The sequence below is a fragment of the Chrysemys picta genome, chromosome 1, assembly GCF_011386835.1.
Source record: "Chrysemys picta bellii isolate R12L10 chromosome 1, ASM1138683v2, whole genome shotgun sequence".
Lineage (NCBI taxonomy): Eukaryota > Metazoa > Chordata > Testudines > Emydidae > Chrysemys > Chrysemys picta.
This window is the reverse complement of record NC_088791.1, coordinates 90,654,029-90,670,199: the sequence shown is the minus strand read 5'-3', so window position 1 is coordinate 90,670,199 and position 16,171 is coordinate 90,654,029. Positions and strand designations below refer to the sequence as shown.

The 16,171-nt window shown below is 44.9% G+C and overlaps 1 protein-coding gene and 1 long non-coding RNA gene across 3 annotated transcripts; one reads left to right on the top strand and one right to left on the bottom strand.

The window, feature by feature from the left end:
• Window positions 1–276: 276 nt before the first annotated feature.
• Window positions 277–15,992, bottom strand: LOC103306474 (uncharacterized). Of its 2 annotated transcripts, XM_065562670.1 has the most exons (9): window positions 15,858–15,992; window positions 14,234–14,323; window positions 13,687–13,749; window positions 12,008–12,088; window positions 11,210–11,302; window positions 10,493–10,682; window positions 2,728–2,838; window positions 1,397–1,486; window positions 277–597 (listed from the first exon to the last, which is right to left on the bottom strand). In XM_065562670.1, exons 1-9 carry the CDS (start codon window positions 15,956–15,958, stop codon window positions 346–348), a joined length of 1,071 nt encoding a protein of 356 aa, XP_065418742.1. In that variant the 5' UTR covers window positions 15,959–15,992; the 3' UTR covers window positions 277–345. The 2 variants fall into 2 exon arrangements, with proteins under 2 accessions (XP_065418742.1, XP_065418746.1); XM_065562674.1 differs by lacking the exon at window positions 1,397–1,486.
• LOC135974492 (uncharacterized) lies at window positions 5,008–14,142 on the top strand. The gene is made up of 3 exons (XR_010591755.1): window positions 5,008–6,246; window positions 11,242–11,523; window positions 14,002–14,142. It is a non-coding gene; the product is annotated as an uncharacterized LOC135974492 (long non-coding RNA).
• Window positions 15,993–16,171: the final 179 nt, after the last annotated feature.

The window sequence follows — 16,171 nt, the reverse complement described above, 5'->3', positions numbered from 1 at the left end:
CAACTGTGGAGAACAAGCAGCAGATAATTTAAAAATGGAGATTCTGTTTTCACACAAATGACACTTGGAAGTAATCAGGGATGATAAGTACCTACAATTTGAGACATGCAGGAGCAAAAGTATTTCTAAGAAAAATGTTTTCCATAAGATATCTGGAGATGTTTAATACACTATTTGTAAATCCTACACTCTCCTGTCTTCCCCTCTCCAAAGCTAAATTACAAGAGCTAATACCCAGGCATTTGCTGGATAAAAAAAAGACACATACCACCAGGCTGCAGATTTACTTGCTTTTTATTGCTTTTTGACACAGGGGTATAATTTGACTCCAAACAGCCATGACTTTTAATCATAGATTACACCGTTTCTAATTACCTTTCCCCCATAGGTCAGCACTGGCCACAGAAAGGTTATTGGCATACAACTTTCTATCTCTTTATTGTCCACATGCTCTATGAAATCTGTGTGAATTCTATTTGCGGGCCACACAGGTTTAATGGGCGGGTTCTGAAGAAGCAACAAACAGTAAATTTTGTAGCACTCTGCTGTGAACTTTACAAGTGGCTGAAACTTCTGTAGATCAGGAGAAAGAACAGGCTGAAAATAAAGTGAGGACAGTGATTATTATCTTATGTGCTCTGCAATGTAATGATAATTATTAAGCAGACTCTACCACCACTCGTTGACTCACTTTGCTGCTTCTAAATATGGACTAATATCAGTAACTGAATTCCTAACCCAGAATTGATGGTAGTGGGAAAGGCATGTCTGAGGATCCTTTATTTTCTCTGATCTCCCATCCAGAGAAGTTGTAGGTTCCGGGGCCTGGTAGAATTCCAGTATCCACGGGCTGCCTTTGATCCCCATATCCAAACAGAGCTTTGCAGGTGACAGGAGAAAGAAGAGCTGCAAAGTGATGAAGCAGCTCCATTGCAGCCCATATAGACTTTTACCACAAGAAACAGGACAGAGTCTGGTCTTGCAGAGTTGGAATATGGTTATTGAAACTTGGGTTCCACCCACTTACTGTTTTCCCAATTCCACATAACACAAGGTAGCATATGTCCACCTCTCATGACCCAACATGGAAACCAGATCTAGACACTCTATGAGTCCCTTCTGACTGATGTAAGGAGTGGTATCAGTGGGGTGTGAAGGGAGGAGCATCCAGAGCTCCTCAGCCAGAGGGGTTTCCACAACGTCAGCTTTGAGGGGGGTGGAAAGAGGAGTAAAAGGGAGGAGCTGGACAGGAAAATTCTTGGAGTTTGGTGAATCCCACCCCCATCGTAGAAGTGGATGATACAGCACAGAATTCAATGGTGTGTCTTTTAATACCATGAGTTTCACAGAAATGTGTGGAAATGGAACTCCTTTCCCATGCTTGGTATTTACTCACCCAAATCTTGGCTTGGTAAAAGTCTTGTCCATATTTAAAATAGAGATTTTTAAGGTGATTCTTTATATCTCTTGTCAGCTCAGGGGGCAGCTACAAACCAAACAAAGAACAGCCCGAGTTAGCCGATATGAAATGGGAATAATCAAATTCCTGATTATAGGCCCTGTTCAGAGAGACAAATATTTCCAAACAGTGATTTGGAAACTTCCAGCTCCAAAGGTTTGGGCAAATGCCCAGACTGGGACATAGGGTTGGAAGGAGATTTCTAACTCTTGTATGTGCATTCCAGTCAGTCAATGACAGGATTATTCTCTCTCAGTCATGTGACCTACTGTCACAGTAAAATTGTCCCCCATGGGATCCCCTGGGTAAGCACCAGCATTGTATATTGCTAACGCCTATATATGCATATGCATGGGAAAGGATTTTGGGAGAGCTTCAAGGTGTGAGTGTGGAGTGAAAGATTCCTTTGCAGATTGCAAGAGGCCGAAGGGGGAGAAAGGAACGGGTTAACTCGATGATCCAACTAGGTCCGCAGATAAGAAGTTGACTCCAGCCGCCCAAGGCCAATGCACACAAGCAAACTCTCTGAAGCCAAGAAAGACGGGAGTCTGAATTCCAACCCTGACCAGCCGTGAGAAAAGAGAAGTAAGCTGAACAAGACTGCAGGGGATTGCAAAAACTAATGAGACGGTGAAGGCCAGTGAGGGGGAAAAACAACAGTTTTGCGTCCCTGAAGCCGGTGTGTTTTGGGAAGGCTAAGGAAGCCACACAAAGCCGGTTTGGACTGGTACAAAGAGCATGGGGGACAGAGGTCCCTAAACAAAATGCCCCCAGAAGAACCCAGGGCTTAAAAATCCTCTCAAAAGCCAAAGCAAGTCGGAGATCAACAGCACTCACCACTGTTATTTTATAAATAAAGCTTTAAAACGTAGTCACTTGGTGTGCTCCTTCATCTCCTCCTCTAACAATCCTGCGGCCTCAGCCTGATAACCTGATGCCTCAGGCAGATTGGTAACATGAATCTGTCACACTACCACACTACAGACGACTCAGCCTGATTCTCCTGTCATACCAGTTACAAACATAAAGGAATCACAGTTCTCCCCTCTACTCTGCCTGTCCCGCTCAGGTTATTTCCATTGTAGCTGCCTGTCTACGTTAGGGCTTCCAGCATCGCTCACACTGGTGGAGCTGAACCAGTTTTAGCAACTGTGGGACATTTGAGATATTTCCCTTGTGTGAATAAGGCTGTAAGAGGTGGCAGATCTAAGCAGGTTACCCAGCTTCCCGCTGCTACCCAAGTCCTACTGCGCTATAATGTTAAATACCTGTTGGCTGTCAAAGAGGCTTGTGGTTTCCTTTGAAACTGGAATCTCAAGGGGTTCAAAAATTTGCTCCAGTCTTTGTGACAGCTCTTCTTCACATATGGAAAAAACAGCCTGGGGTGCAAAGATAATAACAGATCACTGTTAATAATGAAGAGGACCAAACTAGAAGCATGGTATGGTACATGAGAGACATATGACTCATGCAATAGAGAGGTCAATCGACTGTGACATCCCTCAACTGACAGAAATGCACCTTGTACTCCGGGGGGAATTCTGCACCAAACGATTAAAAAATTCTGCATACAGTATTTGAAAATTCTGCAAAATTCTGCATATTTTATTTGTCAAAACAACACAATATAATCATGCCAGTTTCAATTTTGGTAATTTATTTAAAAATATCTGTCAGCGAGTATGTCTGTAACAATTTTTTTTTGACAAATAGATTTCTTCCCAAACATATTAATGCAGAACTTTGAGTACTTCATTTAAATTTCAATACAGAACTGTATTTCCTGCACCTGTCAGAAGTAGTGCAAAGGCTTGGGGGAGTCAGGGATAATGGAGGCACTGAGGAAGGGGAAAGGAGCCTAGGAGTGAACCTGGAGGGTGTTAGGTATGGGTGGGAGAAGGTTCTTTTTTTGGGGGGTAGGAATGTTAGAGAGTTGGGAAGTCTCCCCATGCAGAATCTGGCTGAACCCAAGCCTCTCCAATTCAGTCAGGCACATCTGCCCCTGTCCCCGCACCTGAGGCCATAACCCAGTCTGTCCCCCCAACTAGCCATTCTGTACCCCAGTCTGTGACCCCCCCGCCAGCAGCCCTGTGTTTCCCGCTCTGTCCAAACCTGGCTCCATGGGCAGGTGTTGTGATGAACTTCTACTCCTGAAGGAATTCTGCAGCACTGGGCATAGAATTTCCCCCCCCCCCCCAACAGAAAATACATTCTGCCCCAGAAGTGCTGCAGTTCCATCTTTTGCAGCTGGCTGTTCTGGCACCACAGCAGCCTCTGGTGGGCGAAAGGCAGAACTGCAGCACTTCTGGGGCAGAATGTATTTTATGTGGGAAAAAAACAAAATTATGCAGGACAGAAGAATTCTGCATGTCCACAGATGCGCAGAATTCCCTCAGGAATAACCTTGAATCCGCATGCAAAAATGTTTCAGTCAGTTGTCAGGGACTGAAGAATCTCAGTAATCTCTAGATAAAGCCTCAATTAAGTGAATGCTAGTGTGGGCACCGCCCACTGGACAATCAGTGCAGACATTTCTGACAGCAGTCACTCCATTTGTGTGCACCAGTGCTGTCCTCTTAATTGTACAATGCTGATTTTTCCCCAATACACTCAGCCTTGAAGCAATAATTAGAAATCAAAGCTAAATCTCCTATGTGGCATGGCCGAGCGCTAGTCACAAGGAAACCAGACAAGATGCTGCGACACTCTCAACTGATGCCTAGTTGGAGTGAGAAATGGCAACGAGGAATTGAACCGGCTCATCTGCATGCCAGGCTTGTTCAGCACCATTAGGTTGGTCTCCATGGCATTCCATAGCTCTTATTTTTCAGCCCAGCATGGCCTAACAACTGAGTAGCTGACCCTAGTGTGAGACTTCCAAGGGTTACCCAGGGTTGTGAGACACCTCACTACCACTGGCCCTTAGCGTGAGGAAGTCTTGTCTGTGCCTGCTATGCATCAGCTCCCCGACTCCCCCAGACTCTGGCAACACAAGCCCTGCTTTCCAGGCCTCCGCAGGCCTCGCTTCTCTGTACAGATTAGCAAGAGGCACCCACCAACTCCTGAGTCCTCCACGCGTCACCCTGGAGCATCCAATCTCTAATTCACTGAACACTTATAGAAGAGGAAATTACTCACCTTGTGTAGTAATGATGGTTCTTCAAGATGTGTATCTGTATAGGTGTTCCACTGTAGGTGTATCTGAGTCCCTGCACCTCTAATCTGAGATTTTAGGTAGCAGTGTCCATTCAGTGCACACATGTGCTCTCCCTACCTCATGCTCTGCCTTGAGGCTAATCTTCCCTGGGCAAAAACTCCAAAGTAGAGGGGAGGAGAGAGGGTCATGGAGCACCCATAGGGACACACATCTCGAAGAACTATTGTTACTGCACAAGGTGAGTAACTTCCTCTTCTTCTTTGAATAGTGTTCCTATGGGTGCTCCACAGTAGGTACTCCACAGCAATATGCACCATGGAGGGCTGGGCTTCGGAGTGGAGGCTGTTACTGATGATAGCACTGAGGTGCTGAAAAAGAGTCCTCGCGAAAGCATAGGCAGAGACCCAGGTTGCCACCCTACAGATTTCTGAGATGGGGACATCTTTAGCAAATACAACCGAAGTAGAAATGGATCTTGTGGCATGCGTGTGGATCCCTGATGGAGGCAGCAGGTTACGTAACGTTCACGGTAACAGTGGTTAATGCAACTGGAGACCCATTTGGAGTCTTTGAGGTAGTATTGTGGAGCCCTTGGATCTTTCAGTGAATTAAAGGAAGAGTTTGGAAGACTTCCTCAAGTCCTTAGTCCTGTCCAAATACAATGCCAGGGCTCTCCTAACATCCAGCATGTGTAGTGTTGCCTCCCTCTTGGCACAATATGGTTTTGGAAAAAATATGGGGAGGTTCATATGAAAGAAGGCTATGTTGGGGAGGAACTTGGGGTGTGGCCTCAAGATGACTTGGTCTTTAAAACACCACTACTTCCCCCATTCTTCATGCTGAGGTCATGGCCACTAGAAATGCCATCTTCATGCATAGGTGTAACAGCGAGCAAGTGGCCATAGGCTCGAAGGGTGGTCTAGTCAAGGTTCTCAGAACTAGATTGAAGTTCCAGGTTGGAGTGGGTGGTCTGATGTGTGGAAAGAGGTTTCCCATGCCCTTAAGAAATCTGCATGTCGTTGGGTGGGCAAATACTGAGCATCCATCCACTTGATGGTGGAAAGCCATTATGGCTGCTAGATGTATTTTATATTATAGAATTCAAAAGGTGTGAGCTCTCAGCTCATTTAGTCTAGGATCAAAGGGAAGGAGGAAGATGTTGGGTCCACTTGTTTGGAATCTTACAAAATTTGGAATTGTTTCCATTTTTGAAGGTAAGTATGACAAGTCACCGATTTCCTACTACATAGTAACACCTCTTTCACCTCCTCAGAGCATTCACTCTCTAAGTGTTGAAACCAAGAAGAAGCCGAGCCTGGAGCTGAAGGATCAGTAAGTTTGATTCTTCCATTGTTTTGAGAGAAAAGGTGAGGAATGGGATGAAGAGAAATAGGAGGACATACTTCCAACTGTGCAAGGTATGAGTACCAAACTTGTCTCGGCCGGGGGAGTAGGGTAATCAGTATAACTTTTGCTTTCTCTTGCCATTCTTTAACAGGAACTTGGACATCAGAGGGAATGGGAGAAAGGCCTACAATAGTTCCCTGCCCCATGGGAAGAAGAAAGCATTCCCCAGGGACTGTTTCTCTAGTCTAACCTTCAAACAGTAGCAGAGACATTTCTTGCTCTGGTAAGTAGCAAACAGATCTATTGTCGGGGTCCCCCATAGGTTGAATATGTTGTGAAGCACTGCTGGGTTCATGTCCCATTTGTGATTGTGTGAGAAATTCCAGCTGAGACTGTCAGCTGTCACATTATGTATTCTTGGTACATGAGTGGCTGAAAGGAGCACATTGTGGTGGATGCACCGGTTCCAAAGTTTCAGCGCTTCCGTGCAAAGGGAGGGTGATCTGGCGCCCCCTTGGCAATTTATGTAAAAAATGTCGGTCATACTACCCGTCATGACTTTCGTATCCCTGATGAATGGGAGAAAGTGTGCGCTGTCATTTCTGACAGCTCTTAATTCTAAAAGATTAATATGGAGAACTGCTTCTGTGGGAAACCATTTGCCCTGGACTTTGCTGTCATTTAGGTGGGCTCCCCAGCCTATTAGAGAGGTGTCTGTTCTTAGAATCAGCGTTAGTGTGGGTTCTGCAAACGGAATACCTACATAGACATTGTATGGTTCTTTCCACCAGTCCAGGGAGTATTTGACCCTAGAGGGCATCGACAGCAGCTTGTTCAGCCTGTCCTTGTTCAGAGAGTAGACAGATCTGAGCCACATCTGCAAACATCTCAGGAATAACCAATTGTGTGGAGTCACAAAGGTGCATGCCATCATATGCCTGAGAAGCTGGAGGCAATTCCTGGTGTATAGATTCCCAGGGAGCATAGTCTGGTCCTAGAGTCCTTAAAGAGATAGAGTCATGCATCTGTCTTGTCAGCAAAGAGTTTGGGCCCTTCGATGGGAGGTCCTTGACCATTGTCTGTGCTTCCTTTGACAACCCTGAAAGGTGCAACCAGGATGTCCGCCTCATTACCACTGCCATTGAGACTGAGTGGGCCGCTGTGTCCAGTGTGGTCTGTAGCGTTGTTCTTGCTACTACCTGGCCCTCCTTGGTGATGGCCTGAAATTGCTCCTTTTGTGCTTCTGGCAAGTGGCCAATAAAGGAGTTGAGTTTTCCATAATTCATGTAGTCATAATTAACTATTACGTCCTGGTATTTTGAGATCCTGAACAGTAAGGTCACAGACAAGTATGCCTTCTGTCCAAATAGGTCTAGCATCTTCCAATCTCTATTATAAAGGGTCAACTTGGTATAATGTTGCTTTTCCTGTGCATTAACCACATCCATGACTATAGAGTTAGGTTGAGGGTGCACGAAGAGAAAGTCTGCTTCTTTAGGGGGAATATAATACTTTTTGTCAGCCCTATTGCATGTTGGTGCAATGGAGGCTGGTGTCTGCCAGATGACCTTGGCAGGGTACATTAGCGCCTCGTTGATTGGGAGGGTGGTTTTCGAAGAGGAGGAAATGTGCAGTATGTCTAACAATTTATAGTTCAAGTCTTTCATCTCCTCCAGGAGAATTTGTAGTGCATCCGCCACCCTCTTAGTGAGGTTTTGGAAGAGTTTACAGTCATTGGCAAGTGATGGAGGATGGGGCATTACTGCCTCATTTGGTAAGAAGATGTTTGCTGTAGCATAATTTCCATCTCTAGTCTAGCCTCCTCCTCCTTGAAAGTTTCTTCCTCAGGTTCCGGGGATCTGGACACTAAAGCCGTAGGGGAACATCTAGTGGACTCTCTATTGGAGACACTTGATAAGGTCACTCGAAAAATGGAACTCCTGTGGTACCATTGATGGGCTTGGTACCGTCAGGCAATGCCCAGTGCTGACTCACTGGTACTGATGGCTTACTATTGGCGGTGTGCTCCAAGGAGAGCGGCTTCTTCAGTGCCTTTCCCTTCGGGTCTTTAGGCACTAAGGAAGAGCTCATACAGTGGGGTCCCTGAGATTTCTGAGTGCCGTGCTTCGGAGCCATCAGTGCCAAGGTGGGCAAACGCAAGGGGGATCTCTGGCAGGTCAAGGGGTTGCCTAGAGGGCTTGCAGACCATTTACTGGAAGCTTTGCGGGGGGAGTCAGTCAACTTTCTCCACGCTTCCACCTCCCTGGAGGTTGAAGGCTTTGGGGATGATCTTCATCCTGGAGAGGATTCAGGACAGGGGTCAGATGCCAGCCTAAGAGCACCTTCCATGAGGAGAAGTTCTAACTTCAGCTCCTGGTTCTTTCGGGATCTGGTCTTTAGTTGTTGGCAGAAGATGCACTTCTAGGGAATATGTGCCTCTCCAAGGCACTGGACACAATGAGTGTGTCCGTCTGTCACCGGGATTGCCTCCCTGCAGGAGAGACATCTCTTTAAGCCAGGGGAACACGGGGGTGATCCCACAGCAAAAGTTGGGAGGAAAAAGGTTGAAAGAAAAAAGGTGTTTTTTTTTTCAATCAAAAAACCAGAAGCTCGAAGGGCACTACAAAAGAAAAGGAAACTCTACAAATCACTATGAACTCTAACTGTCCACTACCAATATAAAGGAAGTTAAGCAGTCAACGGACTGCTATGTTGCCCTGGATTTGAGGGGTGTACACACCCCAGAATGTGATCAAGCTAATTGCAATCATATTGTGTGCATTCAGCCAACATGAAATAATAAAATTGAACACCACGTAGTTACAGGTTAATTTGAAAACAGGCTTTTAGAGGCAAGATCAAAACTAGCTGCAGTTCCTGCTAATCAGAATGGGAGGAGGGCAGAGAAAAGTAAATAACTGAGACTGAAAGAAGATAAGTGGATGGAAGACCTTGAGTCTGGCCACCTTTGATATAGAAGTTTATTGAAAGTTAGGAAACGTAATGATTCAGTAGGGGGTCATTATGATTTGTGTTTTGTAGAAGTTAATTTATAAAAAGTATTAGCTATAGAGTGTACTTTGGAGCAGTCCTATGAACCCATCTTAAAAGATGTTTTTCCTGACACCTTTACTCCCCGGCAGGGAGGTGACTGGCCATCGCTGAACCGCCATTAATTACTCAATAAGGTCTCAAAATTTCGGTAAATGTCAGGGATGTCCTAAACCTATTGCTTACGTCGGTGTGTCCTTAAATCTAATAAACTGCACTTTTAGCTAGAGCATACGCACTTGTATTAATTATTTATCAGACAGAATCGCTGTGTTCCCATTGATTTATTCCTGACACCACCTAGAGTGAAAGAGTTGCCACTGCTGTGGGTTCTGAAAACCCTGGGTAACAGCCACACGTTCCGTTCAAGGACAAAGTCGATTGAGAGGGAACTGAGGGTGCTTTGCCTGTGCAACGCTATTTAGCCTTGAAGCAGACCATGTGGGAAGGAGAGTGTATGTGGCCAAATGGACACTGCTACTTAAAGTCTCTGATTAGAGGCGCAGGGGCTCAGATACACCTAAAGTGGAGCACCCACAGGGACACTACTCAAAGAACCGATTCTCTGCTGCCAGAGGAATAGTACATACCAGCTTACTAGATTTAACTCAGGATCACCACTCCACTTAACACACAGCGCTTAGATATACTGATTGTGAAAGAAGAATACATTTTTTATCAAATCACAGAGATTCACAGGACAGTTAGTAAGAATATTGGAAACAAATAGTTACATAGAAAACAAAATCATAACATGCTTGCTAGAGCCTAAACTAAACTCAAAAGATATTCCCCTGTCTCTTACAGGAGAGCTTACTTCAAGTCCTTTTCTCAGCGTTTTCAACCAGGATGGCTGAGATAAGATCAAGCCCCCTGGGAACTTGTCTTCACTGATTGAAGGATACCAGAGCATCTCTCTGCACCCCCCAGATATACCAGGCCAGACCTTTGAACTTCACCTGAAAACAGGGCTCCCTCGGCTGTTTATCTCTTACAGTTAATTTCCTTCTGAAGTTTCTGGAAACTCTTAATGAACGTTTGACTCAGTATGGGAATAGAATTTTATTGTAAGGCACACAATGGCCCACCAGAGAGAGAAGTATCTCTCTCCTTCTGTCTGGACAGTTTGTCTCATGGTGTGCTACATTTCAGTGACCTGCCTTCAACCACCAGTCCTACAGAGCCTAATTTTCAGCAGATACACTTAACTCTATACATTCCTTTTACAATGATTATGATGTCATGTGTGACACAGGCTTTCATTAGAGACCATACATGGCATTCTTTTGATGAACCTAGGGGATCCCCATACCCCCCATGCCCTCTGTCAGTTGGCATCAAGAGGTGCTTAGGACACGTCTAGTTTCCTGCTTGATCATGAAAGTACTAAACGCCAGGTCATTAGACTGGCTTGTACAGTGCTATTATTTTTTCAAGACTTTATACATTTGAGTTCTAGGATATGAATAGGAACAAACCTTAATGATGGTGCCACCTTTTTCATATGTCATTGGGAAGACAGAGCCACTTGCAGCACATCTGGCTTTCTCCCATTCATGTGTCCTGAGCCTGTCATACATCCCCAGCACAGCTGATAATGGACAGGGGTCATTCAGGTTCTCAGAGCACGTATGGCTTTCCATTGCATTGGCCAAGACATGGTTCAATCTAGGGCCAAAAGGGGGTTAAAAATACATTTTAAAATGAAAGGGCCAGATTCAAAGGACACACACCAAGACTAATGGGCTTTAAATTCATAAAAGGATAATTAATAATAATCCAGAAATACTTTATGAATTGGCATGTAATTCACAAGACACAGCCTCCACTCTGTACTTCCCAACCCCAAACTGATCTCCGCCTGACCAGGGAGCATCCAGGTGTGCCAGATTCTGTCTGGAAAAGTATCACTCTCACAGCGATATTCCACAAGTAGCAATTAGCATGATTTAAACAGCACTTGGGTTTTTCCATGGGCACTTGCCTCTTTCATCTGCACTTGGATACTGGGACACAGCTGCCATAGTTCCCCATCTTACAGTAGCCAATAGTACACATGCCCCATGGAGGCTGAGAATCTGGGGAGGGGACACTTCGGCTGCCAAAGTGGCATAGAGGCATTACAGTGTTGGGAGAAGGATCAGGGTCTTTGTAGAAAAGATAAGCTCTGGAGGAAATATTCACAAATACCCTACTTTTGCTGCAAGGCTCTTTTCTCTTCTTTCAGCTTTTTACACTCTTCCTCCTTCTGACGAAACTCTTCTGCGCTGACTATTTCGGAAAGCACCCTGAAACAGATTCATGGACAAAATAAATATCACCAACCATCAAAAGATGCACAAGGCAAGACTAGGGTCATCCATCCATTCCAGAAGTTATGAGACAGTCACAGCTTTTCACCAGTCTATTCTGCAAGCCCAGCTCACAGGACAGTTATTGTCCCAGCTGTATTTATGGCCTTGCAATGATGTGATGCTGCTGCCACCTCACATGATGTTGTTGCATTGTGGTAAGAGGATGCAATGTTGTCGTACAATAATGTAATGCCATGACATGATTATTTGTCTCACAAGGCACAAAATGGGATTCATTCAGATACTGCAGGGATTCGCTAGCCCAGATATGTAGCAGAAAGGTAATGTGTATTACAAACTACAGTCTGATCCAGCACCCACTGATGTCAATGTCAAAACTCCTGTTGACTTTGATAAGAGCAGGTTTGGGTCCCGTGTGTCAAAACCTTGGGTAATAAACATCATCTGATGGACAAGCAACACTGCTTGTTCCTCTCTCCTGGCAATCCCCCTTTTCCTGAGCACTGATGTGTGGCCTGCTGTCTTCATGCACTTTCATGGATTTTGTTCACAAGGTTGTGTTTGTAGAGTCCCAACAAATTCAAAGATGACAGATGTCCTAGACAGATGGGAGGAAGGTCACTGGCCCCAGGAGAAGAGGCAATTCACAGAATAGCAACAAAGATAAACAATACTCACGTCTGTGTGGAGCTCTCACTCTTGTTGGTGGCCTCCAGCGATCTGAAACTACAGGAATCAATCCTGCTTGCTGCTTCCTGACTAGAGATGAGACAAACCAAGTTGAATAAAAGAAATGCAGATGGGAATAACCCAGAAACAGGGCCGGCTCCAGCATTTCTGCCACCCCAAGCAAAAAAAAGCCGCGATCGCAATCGCGACCGGCGGCGGCAATTGGGGGAAAAAAAAAAAGCCGCGATCGGCGGCAGCCGTTCGGCGGCAGGTCCTTCGCTCCTAGAGGGAGTGAGGGCCCTGCCACCCCCGAATTGCCGCACATGCCGCCCCTCTCCCTTGGCCGCCCCAAGCACCTGCTTGTTAAGCTGGTGCCTGGAGCCAGCCCTGCCTAGAAACCCAGAAAGTTGAACTTTGGAGAAGTTCAGATCTAGATCTGGCCTTTGCAACTAGCCTACTGTATGTGGTTGAACAAAATCTCTGGATCCAACTTGATCTGAATTTGGGGGGAAATTTGGATTTAACTCCAACTTCTGTATCATGGAACACTTTCTGTTAATAACCTGAAACTTTGTCCTACATCAACCAAGTCTTGGGTTTGACAAAATTCTAAGAAAAACCTCTCAGATTTGAAAAAGATTGATTAGCTATTTCCAATCCCCTCCCCTTATCCTGGCTGCCTCTGTATTTCCTTCTTCTAGCTGGGATTGGAAGCTCCAAAATGCTGTGGAGAGAAGCTGCTGTCATTGTAATGTCATCCTGACCAGGCATAGAAGTTGCAGGAAATCTCCCATCACAGCCTATTCTCACAGAATTTCCAACCCAGTTATTTGGGGTTCAGATAAGGCTCAAAAAACATCATTACTTTTGAGTGTTTATTGGAACCAACCTGTTTGAAATTTGTTCATCGCTATTCTTGAACTTTTAGGAGGATTCATTGCATCTTTAGGGTACCTCCTCTCTTCTCTCCCCCACAGTTCACCCCTTCCACCTTCACCAGAATCCCAGCTGCCACCCTTCCCTTTAGGAGCTTGTCCAAGACACCCCTTAATTAACTGTTAGGAGGTCACTGTATACAAGATTCTCCCTTCCCTCTAGCCTCAAGAGCAGTGTATGGTACAATGGCAGCTGCACTCACAGTGCCTGCCAAATATAGGTTTACTACCTGCCCTTACTGTATCAGGCTGGGTGGCTTTATCCTCTGTCCTGCTGATGTGCAAGGGGGTATTACTTATTTAGAAAATTCTTTGGAATGGAAATAAAAGTCATCCTATTGCCTCACACCCATGACATGATTTCAAGATGCCAATCACATGGCATAATAAGGCTGTGGTGTTACATCACACTGTCAGATTTGCCCTTCAAGACTAATTGAAATTGGTGGCAGCCTCTGGACCTGACCCTCCAGCGTCAAACACTCCCTGGACTTATGGAAAGAACCATACAACACTGTGTAGGCATACCATTCACACAACCCCCACTGACGAAGAGAGATGCCAAGCCAGAGAAATGGAGCTAGTCCAATCACTAGGCATGTTGATATTTTAGTATCAACACCCACAAGCACTGTGTAAACTTGGTGAGAAAACCACACTGGGAAATTTTCAAGACTTCTTTGGAATGGTAGATATTTCAGAAAGAATCACAATATTTTTCACTATCATTGAGGCCTGAACCTCCCCACTTACCTGAGGCTTTCTTCCAAAAACTGTAGGCGTTCCTCCGTACCTTCAAATCGAGCATTGATTTCACTTCGGTCAGGCAGAGAATAATGCAAAGTGATTAGAATTAATAAAATATCCATAAAAGTTGTAATATCTGCAAAAGCTAAAGCCCCACCCAAAATTATTAGTCAGCCCTTCAGCAAAAAAATCTAAACAGCCAAGACTTATATGGTTAAAAATATATCTGCTTGGCTTGGTGGCTTAGAGATCACTGCTCTGCCCTGCCCTGTGGGAGACCTGTGACAATCTTAGCCACCCTCTCTCTGTCTCTTTCTCTAGGAGTCAGCGCCAAGCAATGGTGCCCAGGCAGAGCACTGAGTCTCTGGAGACAAGGAGGGCCGCACATTGTCCGTCTAGCCAAAGAAGGGGCCGGCATCTCCATAAAAGGCAAGGAGGGCAAATGACAAGAATGGTGCAAACCTCAGGGATCCATTAGGAACATGAACACTTGTTTGGAGGCCCCAAGGGTAGGGGTCTAAAATGGAATATAATTTCAGATCACCAAACTTACCTGAGTTTGTCTTCCACATATTTCACCCACTGTTCCATCTCGGTTCCATCCAAATTCGTGTTCTTGTCTTGTGGAGCCTCACTTTCACCTCTGTGGGGCACAGATGTATCGGGGATGACAGATAACTCATTAGAAGCATTCCCAATGCAAGAGTGGCAACATCAACACCACCTTCTACCCAGTAAATCCAAACCCTCACAGAAAAAAAGAGGAAATTAATAATATCTAAAAAACAAAACCAAAAAAACCCTACTCAAAACAAAGTCACCCCAGCAAGAGAAGTGCCAGAGTCTCCATGAAATCCAGTCGAGACTTCCCTATTGCTACTGATTTTTATGTGGAAAGTGCTCAGATACTACGGTGATGGGTTGCAGGATAAAAACTTAAAATAGACAGGTTAACGATGGCAATAATCACTGGGGCAGGATGAACTGGGCAAGATAAAATAAGAACTCGCCACTCAAAACTCAAACTGAATTGAAAACCATTTCAGAGTTACGAAAAAAATCTGCCTAGCTATTTTGCTTAAAGCAGTTTATTTCTTTTGGGTTTTTTTTAAAGACACTTTTATTTTGTAGAATCCCATTTAGGGAAAGAGAAAGGAGGAAATAGGTTGTAACATTATAAAGATATTTTTCAGTGTCATGGATGCTTCTCTGTTTCCTGGTTCTTCCTAGGATCAGAAATGCCAAATATTGTTCTGGAGAGATTTCCAGCTCAGGTTTATAGGTGCAAGATGTTCCTGCAATTCAGTTAATGACTGAGCAAGGATCTGACACCCATCTCCCCCATATAAAGCATGAGGGAGCCAGGGGCCAGTGGCAACCACAAGTCTATAATTCTCTTCTCAGGTTCAGAGATGAAACAAAACACAAGGATGAAACCAATGATAACCTTCAGTGAGACTGTAGCTTCAACACCACCACTGGCCCATGAACTGCTGTTTAACATTAACGGAAGGAGCAGTTCTCTGGCTCTTCACTGGGTGTCACTGCTGTTGAAAACCTCTCTTTTAAAACTGAAACAGGCTCCATCGTACAATGATCGGAGCCAAAACTCCAGATCCAAATACCCCCAAATTTTAGGGGAAGTCCAGCTTTGGAGTTGAACTGTGCAGCTTTGCGCCATCCACAGTTAAGACTTACTGCACAAACACATACTGGCCAAGCTTTTGCAGCTGACCATGGGATGATTCAGAATGCATGTGTGCGTGACTGCGGGTGAACTCAAATGAGGAGAAAAGGTCAAGTTCAGCAGTGGTCAGTGAAAAAGCAAACCCTGTTCTCCCCTCGCCGTATGTGCGGGAACCATCATTTTGCAGTGAAACCACTTTAAACAAAAATGGCAATTTTCCAAATGGGGAAAAATCAAGGTACGTTAAGGTTTCATACAGGAAGAGGGCAGGGGAAGTGCAGAATCTTGTCATTTTGGTTTCAAATCTGTGTTCTTCATCCCGGATTGAAATGTACAAATATTAGCAAACAAAAACATGCGGTCTCTGGCTGCAAACCCTGAGAGCAGGAAGAACTCTGTATGCAAGTTTCACAAGTATTTTTAAACAGAAAATTAGAGCTCCTATTAAACATGATATGATTACCCACTGAGTTCCCATTACCCAACATACCTGCAGGTCTTTTTTGAAGCTCTAGTTCTGTCACCTAGCTTCTTGCAATGTGAAACAACTAGCCGAGCTCCTCCAGGCTTACGGACAGTGCTTCGCTCCATGTGTCTATTAAAATAGCAGATGTCTCTTCCAAACAGGAGGGGACAGAAGGGAAGGGAGATAAGTGGAAGTGGATCCACAGGAGTGTGGGGAAGAGCTCCAAGTATCAAGCACTTTCTTGCTTGCACAAACAAGCAGGAAAAGCAGCTCTAACTGGGGCGTTGGTGCTTTCAAGTTCCGTTGTAGCTCAAAACCACAATAAAGTTAGGCCAACC

Excerpts from the sequence above, each read along its gene's own strand:
- LOC103306474 (XM_065562670.1), bottom strand. The coding sequence starts at position 15,958 with ATGGAGCGAAGCACTGTCCGTAAGCCTGGAGGAGCTCGGCTAGTTGTT. Across the intron at positions 13,750-14,233 it reads TATGTGGAAGACAAACTCAG|TGAAATCAATGCTCGATTTG; the intron begins GTAAGTTTGGTG and ends GCCTGACCGAAG. Across the intron at positions 1,487-2,727 it reads GCCTCTTTGACAGCCAACAG|CTGCCCCCTGAGCTGACAAG; the intron begins GTATTTAACATT and ends TTTGGTTTGTAG.